At 26.5% G+C, this 11,507-nt stretch overlaps 1 protein-coding gene across 1 annotated transcript; it reads right to left on the bottom strand.

The window, feature by feature from the left end:
- Nucleotides 1-1,179: 1,179 nt before the first annotated feature.
- On the bottom strand, nucleotides 1,180-10,811 carry LOC129963742 (mediator of RNA polymerase II transcription subunit 22-like). Its single transcript, XM_056078274.1, has 3 exons — nucleotides 10,702-10,811; nucleotides 7,896-8,113; nucleotides 1,180-1,697 (listed from the first exon to the last, which is right to left on the bottom strand). Exons 2-3 carry the CDS (start codon nucleotides 8,106-8,108, stop codon nucleotides 1,434-1,436), a joined length of 477 nt encoding a protein of 158 aa, XP_055934249.1. The 5' UTR covers nucleotides 8,109-8,113; nucleotides 10,702-10,811; the 3' UTR covers nucleotides 1,180-1,433.
- Nucleotides 10,812-11,507: the final 696 nt, after the last annotated feature.

The raw sequence follows: 11,507 nt of genomic DNA, 5'->3' as shown, positions 1-11,507 counted from the left end.
ATCCTTACTGCACACTTGTAATATGTCAAATAACAATCGCCTAAATTGATGCCTCCTATATGCTTTCACAATAGCAGGTTGTGTTTGTTTCAAGTCTTTTGACCATCTGCAAGTTCCAATTGGCTAACTATTTAAACTTGCAGATGATAGAATCAAGAATTTATCTTTGCACTTGCCAATGTACATTTTGATTACATCTGACTCATTCTAATCTTTTCATGCATTTGTCAGGGTTCATTTTTTTAGATGTACGAGAAATTCTTTTGCTTTCACAAAAATCCTTTTGTTCTAGAAGTTCAATAATCTCTCGAGTTAAAGCCACTACACTTAAAATTTTTTTAGCTCGTATGATTCCACATATAGTATATATGACAGATTGAAATATCAATTATTATCTACAAGATAGTAAAATTATTTTATAGCTAAAGTTAAAAAATATTGTTTTAATTTATATTCTGTTACATTAAAGAATATAATACTAACCTATTATAAGAAGATATACAATATGCTCCAGAACAAGCACTGAATAAATAATCACAATGAAATGAGCAGTCAAGAAAAAATTTATATTTTCACCTATTCTATAATAGATAAGCTGATATACTTTGGAAATGACTTCAATATGACAATAAGGATTTTATTAAATAAAAGATGCAAGAGATTATTTCAATAATAAATGTATTTATATTTCTGTTATCTCTGTAATTAAAAGATTGATATGAAAAAAATAGCAAATTGTAACGTCATCTATTGATGAAAAATGCAAACTACATTCATAATTGTTGCAATGCCTGCATTTTATTTGGGAGAATAAGAAAAATGAAAACCTCAGTTATGCCTCAGGGCTTAAAAGGTTATGCAAATAACTCCCTCAATGTTTTCTCCTTAAACTATAATGTAATGCTAGATCGAAAATTTCTTATTCCTAAAGGAAACACTAATTTCTGTTCAAAGATTATAAAAATTCTATGAATAGCTTAGCTATGTGTATTCCTTATTGTATTTTTACTTTCATTATTAATAGTCAGTATAAAAGGGAAAAAAATACGATTTTAATAAAATATTTATTTACATATATTTTAATAAATAACATTTCTCTGATATTTACAACAATATACAGCATTTGTAAACCAAATTTCAAGAATGAAAATTTAGGAATAGTAATATTTTTTAAAATTTAAGATTTTAAGGGCATGTATAAAATTTTAGTTTAATACATGTATAAAATTTTACAGATCATTCAAGTGAATGTTACCATTCAATTACATGAAAACTTTCAATTCTCCAAATATTCATGATTTACAGCTTGAATAATTCTAAACAAATATACATCAATACTTCATGTTAATCTCCAATATACAAAAAAAATGATATAAATACTGATGAATATTACTTCTTATTTACATCTTATGAATCTCCTTACATCTAGCGATTTATGATGTATGATTAATGACACTATCAAATGAAAACATAGGTGTTAACTTAAAAGCAGATGAATAATATTCTTCCTCGAGATCATACAATTCAGATGCCATGTCATCTCTCAGAGCTGTAAGTTTTTGATCAATATTATCTTGTACAGCTCGGCACATTTTTGTCTTCTGTGAAATTGCTTCATTGACAGAAGGAAAATCATTTAATATGAGAAACTGCTTTATGTCTGATATTAGTTTAGTCAGCGATTCAGCAGCACGAACCTAAGAAAAATAAACTTAGTTTTAGTTTCAAAAAATTATAAGATACATAAATATAAAACATAGGAAATACAACTTAATACAGAAAATAACTTCTCAGATTTAATGAATCCTCATTTTTCATCAGTTGGGGAAAGAAATATATCATCATTGATTAAATAAAACATACAATACGAGATATAAAACAACACATTTTTAAAAATGTTCATACAATGAAAAATTAGAAAAAAAGCCTTATAACATATTATATATATAGCAGTAAATTATAAAGTAACTTTTAGAGATGCCTAAGTTCAATGTTAAACATTACGAGTTTATACTATAGGCTAAGAAGTTATACATTTCCATAAAACCATCTATCTTTTAAAAATTTTGAAATTGATGAAAGTTAATAAAATGCGATTTAAAATAGATAATCAAATAATTAATCCTCCATTTCAATTTGCTTCTATTTTTTAGTCACCGATTTATGTTACTGCAACAGAACCATAGCAAATATGAAGTATAATGTTAAAATATACAAATTAAACAAAAATTTTAATTGAATATTAATGATATTTTATTTTAAAGCTTTGAGATCAGAAAATATTTTCTGAAACTGAAAAAATACTATTCTTGCATGTACAAGAACACTTACCAGTTCTGTTTTGCTTCAAATTACAATCAAATAAAACAGTACGCTGTAACTACAAGCAAGTGTTAAAAAAAAGTTTGGAACTAGTTTATGTTCGATTCATACCAAGCAGTGCATTATTTTGTCAATGTCAGCCCAGAAAACAAACACTAAAGAAATGTAGAAGGATTTGAACATGCAAAATTAAATAACCTGTGCCTCAGTGAGAGAGTTCCTAATTTAATCACAAAGCTCATTAAATATTTTTTTCATCATGCACAGTATATAAAAACCATATACTTATATTTTAACTAATATTGAACAAGATATCGAAAGCTATTTCTTAAGGAAACACTTTTTAATGTAAAAGCAGATATTAAAATACTTTGCAACTTCAAATATGAAAACTAATCAACAAAAACACTAAAAGACTGAATAAAAAATTAACATTTTCTACATTTAAAACTCAATTCCTCTAGAAATCAACAAACATTTACTTTTTATAACAATCTAAAAACATTGATAAGCCACGATGAATTTATTCTAACAAAAATAATTGTTCCTTCAGACTATAAACTCCTCACATTTATTCAGTTGGGGAAAGAAATAAGTCATCATTCTACATGAAACTGAAAACTATTGCTAACTCAGTTTAAAGTAGTCTTTAAATATTATAAAGAATTTAATCAATTTAAAAAACTTTCTCAGAATTATTGTTTTTATCATGGAGATTCAATGGATTGACAGATATTGAAGTTCATCACTGAATTATAAAGACTCAAAATTTATAATAAAAATTACTTAACAATAAGAATTAGTACAAGCAGAATCATCTTGTCAGTTAGAGATTACTTGAACAAAAATATGTTTTTCAGATAACAGTTTCCTCATGATCAATCAGTTGGGGAAAGAAATTTATCATCACTTCATAAGCTTTAAATGCATTATATCCAATTAAGTTATTTAAATAACTTCCTTTCTTATTTTTCAAATTTCTCAGAATTACTTTTTTTTTATCACAGAGGTTCAATGGATTGACAGATATTGAAGTTCATCATAGAAATTTGAAAGAATTAAACGGAATATTTCCAAAATAAAACAGAATAGAAAAATATAGAATTCAGAAAAAGTAAACATAGCAAGTTACTTTTAAATGTAATAAAGCCAATAAATATACATTAAAAATAAATACTTTATTGATCAATTACTCTAATATACTTCCACATCAGTTGAGAAAAGAAATAATCATAATCAACTTCATGAAAAAAAATTTTGATTTTGGAACAAAGGATTCTTATAAATAACTTCAGACTAAATAATTCCTCATTTCGTATCAGTCGGGGAAAGAAGAGTCATCATGTGCAGTTATTTTACAAATATAACTAAATTGTAAAACATTTTCAATATACTCAAATATGAGTTGCCTTTGAAACTGAATCCCTAATTCTACCATGCTTATTTTCAAATAATCAAGCCTCTATCTGCTAAATATTCATACCAATTTGTTTGCAATGTTTTCATAAATAGTCGAACCCTTCAAGACATTTACAATAGAACATATCCAGTATAAAGGAAAACATCAGAAACTCAACTTTAGTACAAATATAAAATAGAGAAAAGTAAGGATTTTAAAATGGCTATTTTATCTATGTAATCTTTCATTTTAAATCAATATAAATACAAGATCTGTGCTTCAGTGAGAGAGTTCATAATTAAATCAGGTCTCATAAATAATTTTTTTCATCATGCACAATTGATTCATAAACATATTTTAACATACAGAAGCATATAAGTTGCTAATAAATGTGTTCACTTATGTGAATAGAATTTTAACTCAATATAAATTGAATTACCAGTAAATAAAAGCAATTGCAACTAAATCAAAAGATTTACATTAATAAAATGTGCTTCAGTGAGAGAGTTCCTAATTTATCAGTGGATCAAAAATATAATTTTTCATCATGCACATTTCACAAGATTTCCGTTTTAATCCTATTTTAAGTAACTCATCAAATAGTACTAAGCAAAAGTTATAATTTTGAGTTACTCCATAAATCATATCAAATATAATGAAATATTATGAAGAAAAATCATGCTATAGAAAAAAAATATAGAATTCTTAAGAATATAAATTTTCTTAAATTATCTTTAGAATTTATGCTCAATTCCAATAAAATACATTAGAATACAAATTTTCTTTCATATAATAATAAGATTCCTAAAAACTATCATCGATACATTTATTATAAAATAATTTGCCTGAGTAACGATTTATGTGATTGATGGAGTAACGATTGGTTTCATTATATATCATATGGCAGAATATCACCAAGACTTGCATAATGAAAATACCTATAATCTGATCTATTGTATTTATAACTGCATATTTTAAAGCTCGTAGCATGACTATATACAATTAGATTATTGTAATTCCATCCTGGCTCATAGAATTTTTTTTTCTATTTAATTAAATTAATCAATGCAAAGAAAAATACTCAACATAATCAACAGAAAACAAATTAAATTTAACTTCAACATTAAATATTTTAAAACTAGAATAAATAACTCAAAACTGTATAAAAAAAGTCTTATGAACTATTTTGTATTTTATTTCTTTGCAATTAATTATACAAGTACAGAAATGAATTTATAATTAGGAATTCAGTAGGTCATAAAATTAAATATTTTTTTATCGTCCACAGTATTAAAATAGAATTTAAAATACATTTCTTTAAATTACGGAATGAAAATACCTTAGGAAGAATTAAATTCGAGTCAATTTATACTCTTAAATTAGAATATGTACATGTCTAGATAGAATGTCATGTTAACAATATCTCAAGATTTGATAATCAGATTAGCAAATGAAATTTATACAAATTCTCATACATATTGGCAGTGTCGAAGAAATAAAAATTATAATTTACAATGCATTTTTAATTGTAAATATAGAATAACATTAGAAGTAAAAGAGTAAAAACCAGGATCTCTTAAGAGTTCACTTCACAATCAAATAAAAAAAACATTAAAAATAACAAAACAAACAGGGAAACAAAAAAAAAATCTAATGTTATATAGATAAAATAAGAATGCCCAAAGAAACTATTAGCAATAACATTCTTGTAGGGAAAATAATGAATCAACAAAAATGTAAAATAAAAATTACAAGTTCAATTTTTGTTACAATAAAATGGAAATAAAATTATACCATTTTGTTTATTGCTTAGCTTTATATACTAATTACTTTTAACATGAAACCCCCGAGTTACCCCAAAATGACAAAACAAAAGCTGGAACATCTAATAATCACATTAACAAAAGGACAGAAAATATTTTTAAACTACCCAGTATTACAGACAGCATTGACATTCGCCTAAATTCATAGAATCTAGTATTTAAACTTAATGAAGTACATCAGAATTTTGTAATTTTCTTTCATATAAAATCAGAGAGATTCCCAAAATCTTTCATCATATGTACACTCATTTTAATATTTGAGGAATATTTTTGTACAGTAATAATTGCATGTTACTTCTCAGATCAAGTAGGGCAACAACTGATTTCATTATATATCATATAGAGTACAACATCACTGAAAGTTGTAATGATTCTTCTTAGAAGCGGGAAATTTTAATAAAGCCTCTTAATACATGGTTAGAAAAAAAGTTTCCCCCACTTCAGAAGGCTCCTGAATACATTTCGAAATGATTCAAATATACTTCAAATTTTATCCAAATGAGGAAATCTGAACTACATATAATTCAAGACTTGACATTTATTAATCAAAATTTTAATATAAAAATCATATCCAGCAGATGTCCTTTAATGCAAAAAACTCCACATCAGAGAGATATCCAGCTATAGCCTGTATTTTCTGCAGGCAGTTCAAGATCACATTTTCTATCACATTACTGGAATCAGACAACCAATTACGAGGTAGAAAATGTGACCTTGAACAACCAACAGAAAATACAGACTATAATAAAGTATGACCAACTCTTCACCTGTACATTTTTAAAATGCTGTTTTAATAATTGTTTACACAACAATCAATGTGAGGATATGTGTCTTCTTATATGAAAATGCCCTTAAGGAAATCAAACTATTGAAATTGTAAAATTACAAAATTCCTCTGCATATCACTGTGATTGAATAGTGACCTGTGATAGAATAGACAGTAATTACATCAAAAAGAAAATATGATCTTTGTCACTTTATCAGAGTACAAGGGTTTCTTGGATAGTACGAGTATTTATCACAATATATTAGTATGTGCAGTTCAAAAATGTAAAACAGATGAATAAATTCAATAAAATAATTAACAAATACTTAGTTAAAACCAAACAGATATTCAACACTAATAACCTAATTTCATATTCAAAATATATATTTTATGTCAACATCTTAACGAAAACATTTTTAATCACAAGAGTTTATAAATACTTTTCATCAGCAGATGTTATTGAATCTAATCCGAAATGCCAATGGTTTAAAAAAACAATCTATACAGATGAAACTATATAATATTTTTTCTAAGTAAGAATACTTGAATAACTTATAAAAAAATTATAATTCATATAAACTTATAATTATTTAATAGTTAACTTATATAAAAGGATTATAATTTAATACCTAATATTGGTACTGAAACATGCAGATATTACATAAAATATATTTCTCAATTTCTCAGATAAAGTACGGGCAAGAGTTGATTTCATTGTATATCATATGGCAGAATATTATCATCACTGAAACAGTTTCTTTCACAAATACTTATAATACATATATAAAAGCAAAGTACTCTGAATGATCCAAGTAAGTTTGATATACATATTTACTAACATATGTTAATATTTAGGCAAAAGTACATAATTTCTTTCATCAACCAAAAAAGTAAATTTGTATGCTTTAAGATGCATTTTCTACAATATCTACAATCGATTAATAAGTTTATAATTATAAAATAAAAATTTATAAAGAAATCAAATATATAAAAAATAGTTCTGAAACAATGACAATTTGAATAAATTAAATACAACCAATAGAACAGAAGTTTAAAATAGAAATGCATATCAGAATTAAAGCTATCTCTCAAGTAAAATTCAGCGAGATTCCCAAAAACTCTCATCATTTATTCATGACAAAGAATATTCCAAGCATTCATAAAATATGAATTCCAAGTTTTGAACACCAGACTAATTTGACCAAAATTAATTCTCTCAGATACAATACGGGCAATGGTTGATTTCATTATAAATCATATGGCAGAATGTTATCATCATAGAGACTTTTCCTGTTTTTTTTTTTTTTTTTTTTTCAGAATAGAACTAAACTTATACCCAATAAAAAATAAAAGTCAACCTAAAAATACATAATAAATATACTTTTCCTAGTCAGATTATAATGGAGTTCTATATACTACATAGAGAATATATAAATTTAGTATCATTTTATAATAATGGAAATAAAAATCTATAAAATTCAAAATAACCAGAGCTAAAACTAGTTTTAACCCTTTTCACAAAGGAAGTCTTAAAATAATGATGGACAGAACAGATCAATGAAATCCAAGACTACCCATTACTTACTATGTTAGCAGCTCGAACATGCATCTCACACTGGTCTTGAGTAGTTGAAAGGGGTCGAATAACATTTCCATTATCTTCCTCACTAGGAGGCCTTGCTAATTTCACTATTTCTATAAAATTATCAACCATGGATTTGATATCATCTTTCAATCTTTTATTGTAAGATTTCAGGAGAGCTTCTTTGCTCTGAGGCAAAGTCTTCACTTGAGCCATTTAAACTAAAAAAATAAATCAAGAAATTATAAAATAATCATCTATATTTTATAATTTGATACTACAACATCTTAAGTAACAGAAAATTACTTTCCACCAAATTGTCTCTCAGATAAGTACGGACAATGTTTGATATCATTATTTATCATATGGCAGAACATTATCATCACAGAGACAAGATATGTTATTTACCATTAAAAAACTGATTAGTACAGTCACCTAAATTTAAAAATTTTTTAACAAAATGAAACCAAAATATTTTCTCAAACTATACTAAAATTCATATTAAAAATTAATTATAGAGCATTATTTACATGCCATTAACACATTCACTGCCACTACTCACGATTGATATCCGGGCCATCTAATTAGATTACCCCTTCTTTGTTATCTTTTAACGTAGTAGAGAAGGTGTCATCTAATAACATAGATGGTTTGGTACAATTGCATATTATCTGTAACACACAGGTGCATTTGGGTAGTCAATGTGTTAACAGATACAAAACAGTCTATTCAAAAAGTGTGAAATCCCTTTTTATTTGGAGGGAGGTGATTAATTGCTAATAAGTGGTTAAACAAGTACCTAAAAATTTGTATGACCTGCTAGATGTTGTATAGCTTTAATATCAGCAATTATATACACATGCCACAATTTTACACAAGTCGATATGAAAATAATTACGACTGATTACTGCCATAATTATGACTTGACTAAATAATTCCCAGATCTTATAACTGCTTCAAAATTCATGTCAATTATTACTAATAATAAAAAGAATAACTTAATTTAAAATTGCTTCACCCTAAGTTACTTCTGCAAGAATAAGGTTTTAGAAATTTGTACATTTACACACGAAAATCATAGCACATGGATTACGTTAAAAAAATTCTGAAAACAAATTCTTACATTTCAGATAGTATATCAAAATTGTTAAATTTTTGCACTGGATAATTTTAGTATTTCAGCTGCACAAATCTAAAATCAATAACCGGCATATATATAATCAGCAAACAATCTCTTACACCAGGCAATTCAAAAATGTTCCCTTTCGATGTAGGTTGCATCCTCAAACTTCTGATTTGTCAAAAGAAAAGCACTGAGGGTTTGTTTTAATATACAAATTGACTGCATTAGATGAAAAGGTGGGTTCACACAAGGCTTTTTATTGCACGCAATCGTTGTCTCTCTACTGTTGCCCCTGCATTGTCCCCGTGTGAACAGTTGAGACAACGTTGATGGGACAATTTTATTTCTTAACCCTAAAAACTAGACAAATTAGCCGGCAGACATTACTCACACTGTTTCTTTTATACACAAGAAGGGCAGAAATTCTATCCATTTAAAAAAATACAAAAAACAAGGCAACTGAAAAATGGCACTAATAAGCAATACTACAAAAAGCTAAGTTTTATCAAATATTTGTGCATCAGTGAGAGAGTTCAATATTTCATCATGGTAGATACTGAAGTAATGATTTCATCATAGCACAATAACTTAGCAAAACATATTAAAATACTCCCTTCTCTCATTATCACTCTAGTTATTGAAAATGGTTAAATTAAAACTTGATCCAAAAAAAAACCCCCAGGTGCATATAAAAATAGAAACATAATACAATATGGATTAGTTTGTAAGGAAGTGCCTCCAGTGTTTGTAAGAAAATCATTCTTGCATTATCTTTCTAAAAAAAAAAAAAATGATGAATTTTACATACACCAAACTCATTACATTAACAATAGAATTTCAGCATAAATAATCATGCTTTCAAATATGATGCTAAAAATAAAAATTTCACAATAATTTCAAAATCTTTCACAAATATGTTAATTTGTAAGATTTCTCATTTTTTTTTCCAATGCTACAAAAAAAAGTCTATAAAACCCTCCAACCTGTATTAATTGTATTTTCACAGGTAATCTTAAATAGAGAAGATTGGGGACAAAGTTTATTCTGAGCATGCTGCATCTTGGATTAATTTCACATTTATGACTATGCGTTTGGAACACAAGGCCTTATGTGCCAGTTAAAAAAAATATAAAACTCATCGTTATAAAATTGCATCCGACTGGATTGCAGCTTAGTTGCTAGTAGAAAAAAAAACCACATACTAAGGGCATTTTCATTTACTTGTTAAAAGAACGAATCGTGAATAATTGGATGAAGAAAAAATAATAACCCTTAGATTTGAAGCTGATTATATTAAAAACGGCACTCTTGCAAAGAAAGACCTTTGAAATGTTGAGGCGTTGATGTAATCATTAACAAATTTTTTGGAATATACAAAACTACATAACTTATCAGAATCTATGGCAATGCAAGACACAGAATAGTAATTTAATTAAAATACTTTAAATTAATAAAGCATTTCAGTAAAATCTCGTATCAAAGATGGTCATGAATTCTGATCTCTTCTTAAAAAAGCAAAATATCAACGATGCACATGACTACTCACGCTTTATGATCTTTTTTCATCAATAAATTAGTAAAAATGTAATTCACAGAAACATAAGGAATCTGCATTACAATAAGAAACTAATTGAAAAATCATATTATTTTACCAATATTGAATCCATTATATAGTTTTATACTTACCATAACTAAACGCTACGAAGATAAGACACATGCAGCTAAGGCAGCACCGGTACCAAATGCACGAAGATAAAAATTCTTTCTACCGTACCGACAATATACAGTTGCCACCGAATAAGTGAAAAAATGAAACGATCCCACTTCATCTCACTTCAATCAATTCTTATGATATTCATTCAATGTAATTTTTATCAATGTAACTTTAGCATTTAAAAAAAATTCATAAATTTTCTGCTTTAAAAGTATATTGTTCAACATTATGTTTTTATTAGTGATAGAAAAAACTGTTCTTTAGTATTTAGGAGGTTTCTGTTGAATAAAATTGATTTCATCATTTACATTGACATTCTTGTCATACTGTATATTATTTCTAAGTGTCTAGAAAAATAAATGTTGATAAATAGTAAATAGTTTTTTTTTAGGCTTTTGAATTAGTGAGTACATTGAAACATACATTTGATCATATTTTTTCAAATAGTTATCACATATATTTTATCTCTCTCTCTCTCTCTCTCTCTCTCTCTGTATATATATAATATATATATATATATATATATATATATATATAATGATATTTTAACACTAATTTCAATTTAATTAATTTCCAAGATTTTATCTTAATTTAGCCCATAGTATCTTCCTTCTAAAATGTTCTCTTATTTCGTGATCCAATTCCACTGTCGCTACTTAATTAATTCAAGAGAAGCTTTATAAAATTGCTTAGTCAGCTAAATGCCGATATTTTCACACGCTCGGCGTGAAAGGGTAAAAATGTCCAGTAAGCACATTCTTTCTTAAAAGATCCCTGT

Source organism: Argiope bruennichi, chromosome 3, assembly GCF_947563725.1.
Source record: "Argiope bruennichi chromosome 3, qqArgBrue1.1, whole genome shotgun sequence".
In the NCBI taxonomy this organism is placed as follows: domain Eukaryota; kingdom Metazoa; phylum Arthropoda; class Arachnida; order Araneae; family Araneidae; genus Argiope; species Argiope bruennichi.
The sequence above is the reverse complement of the archived record's forward strand: the minus strand, read 5'-3'. Positions and strand labels throughout refer to the sequence as shown.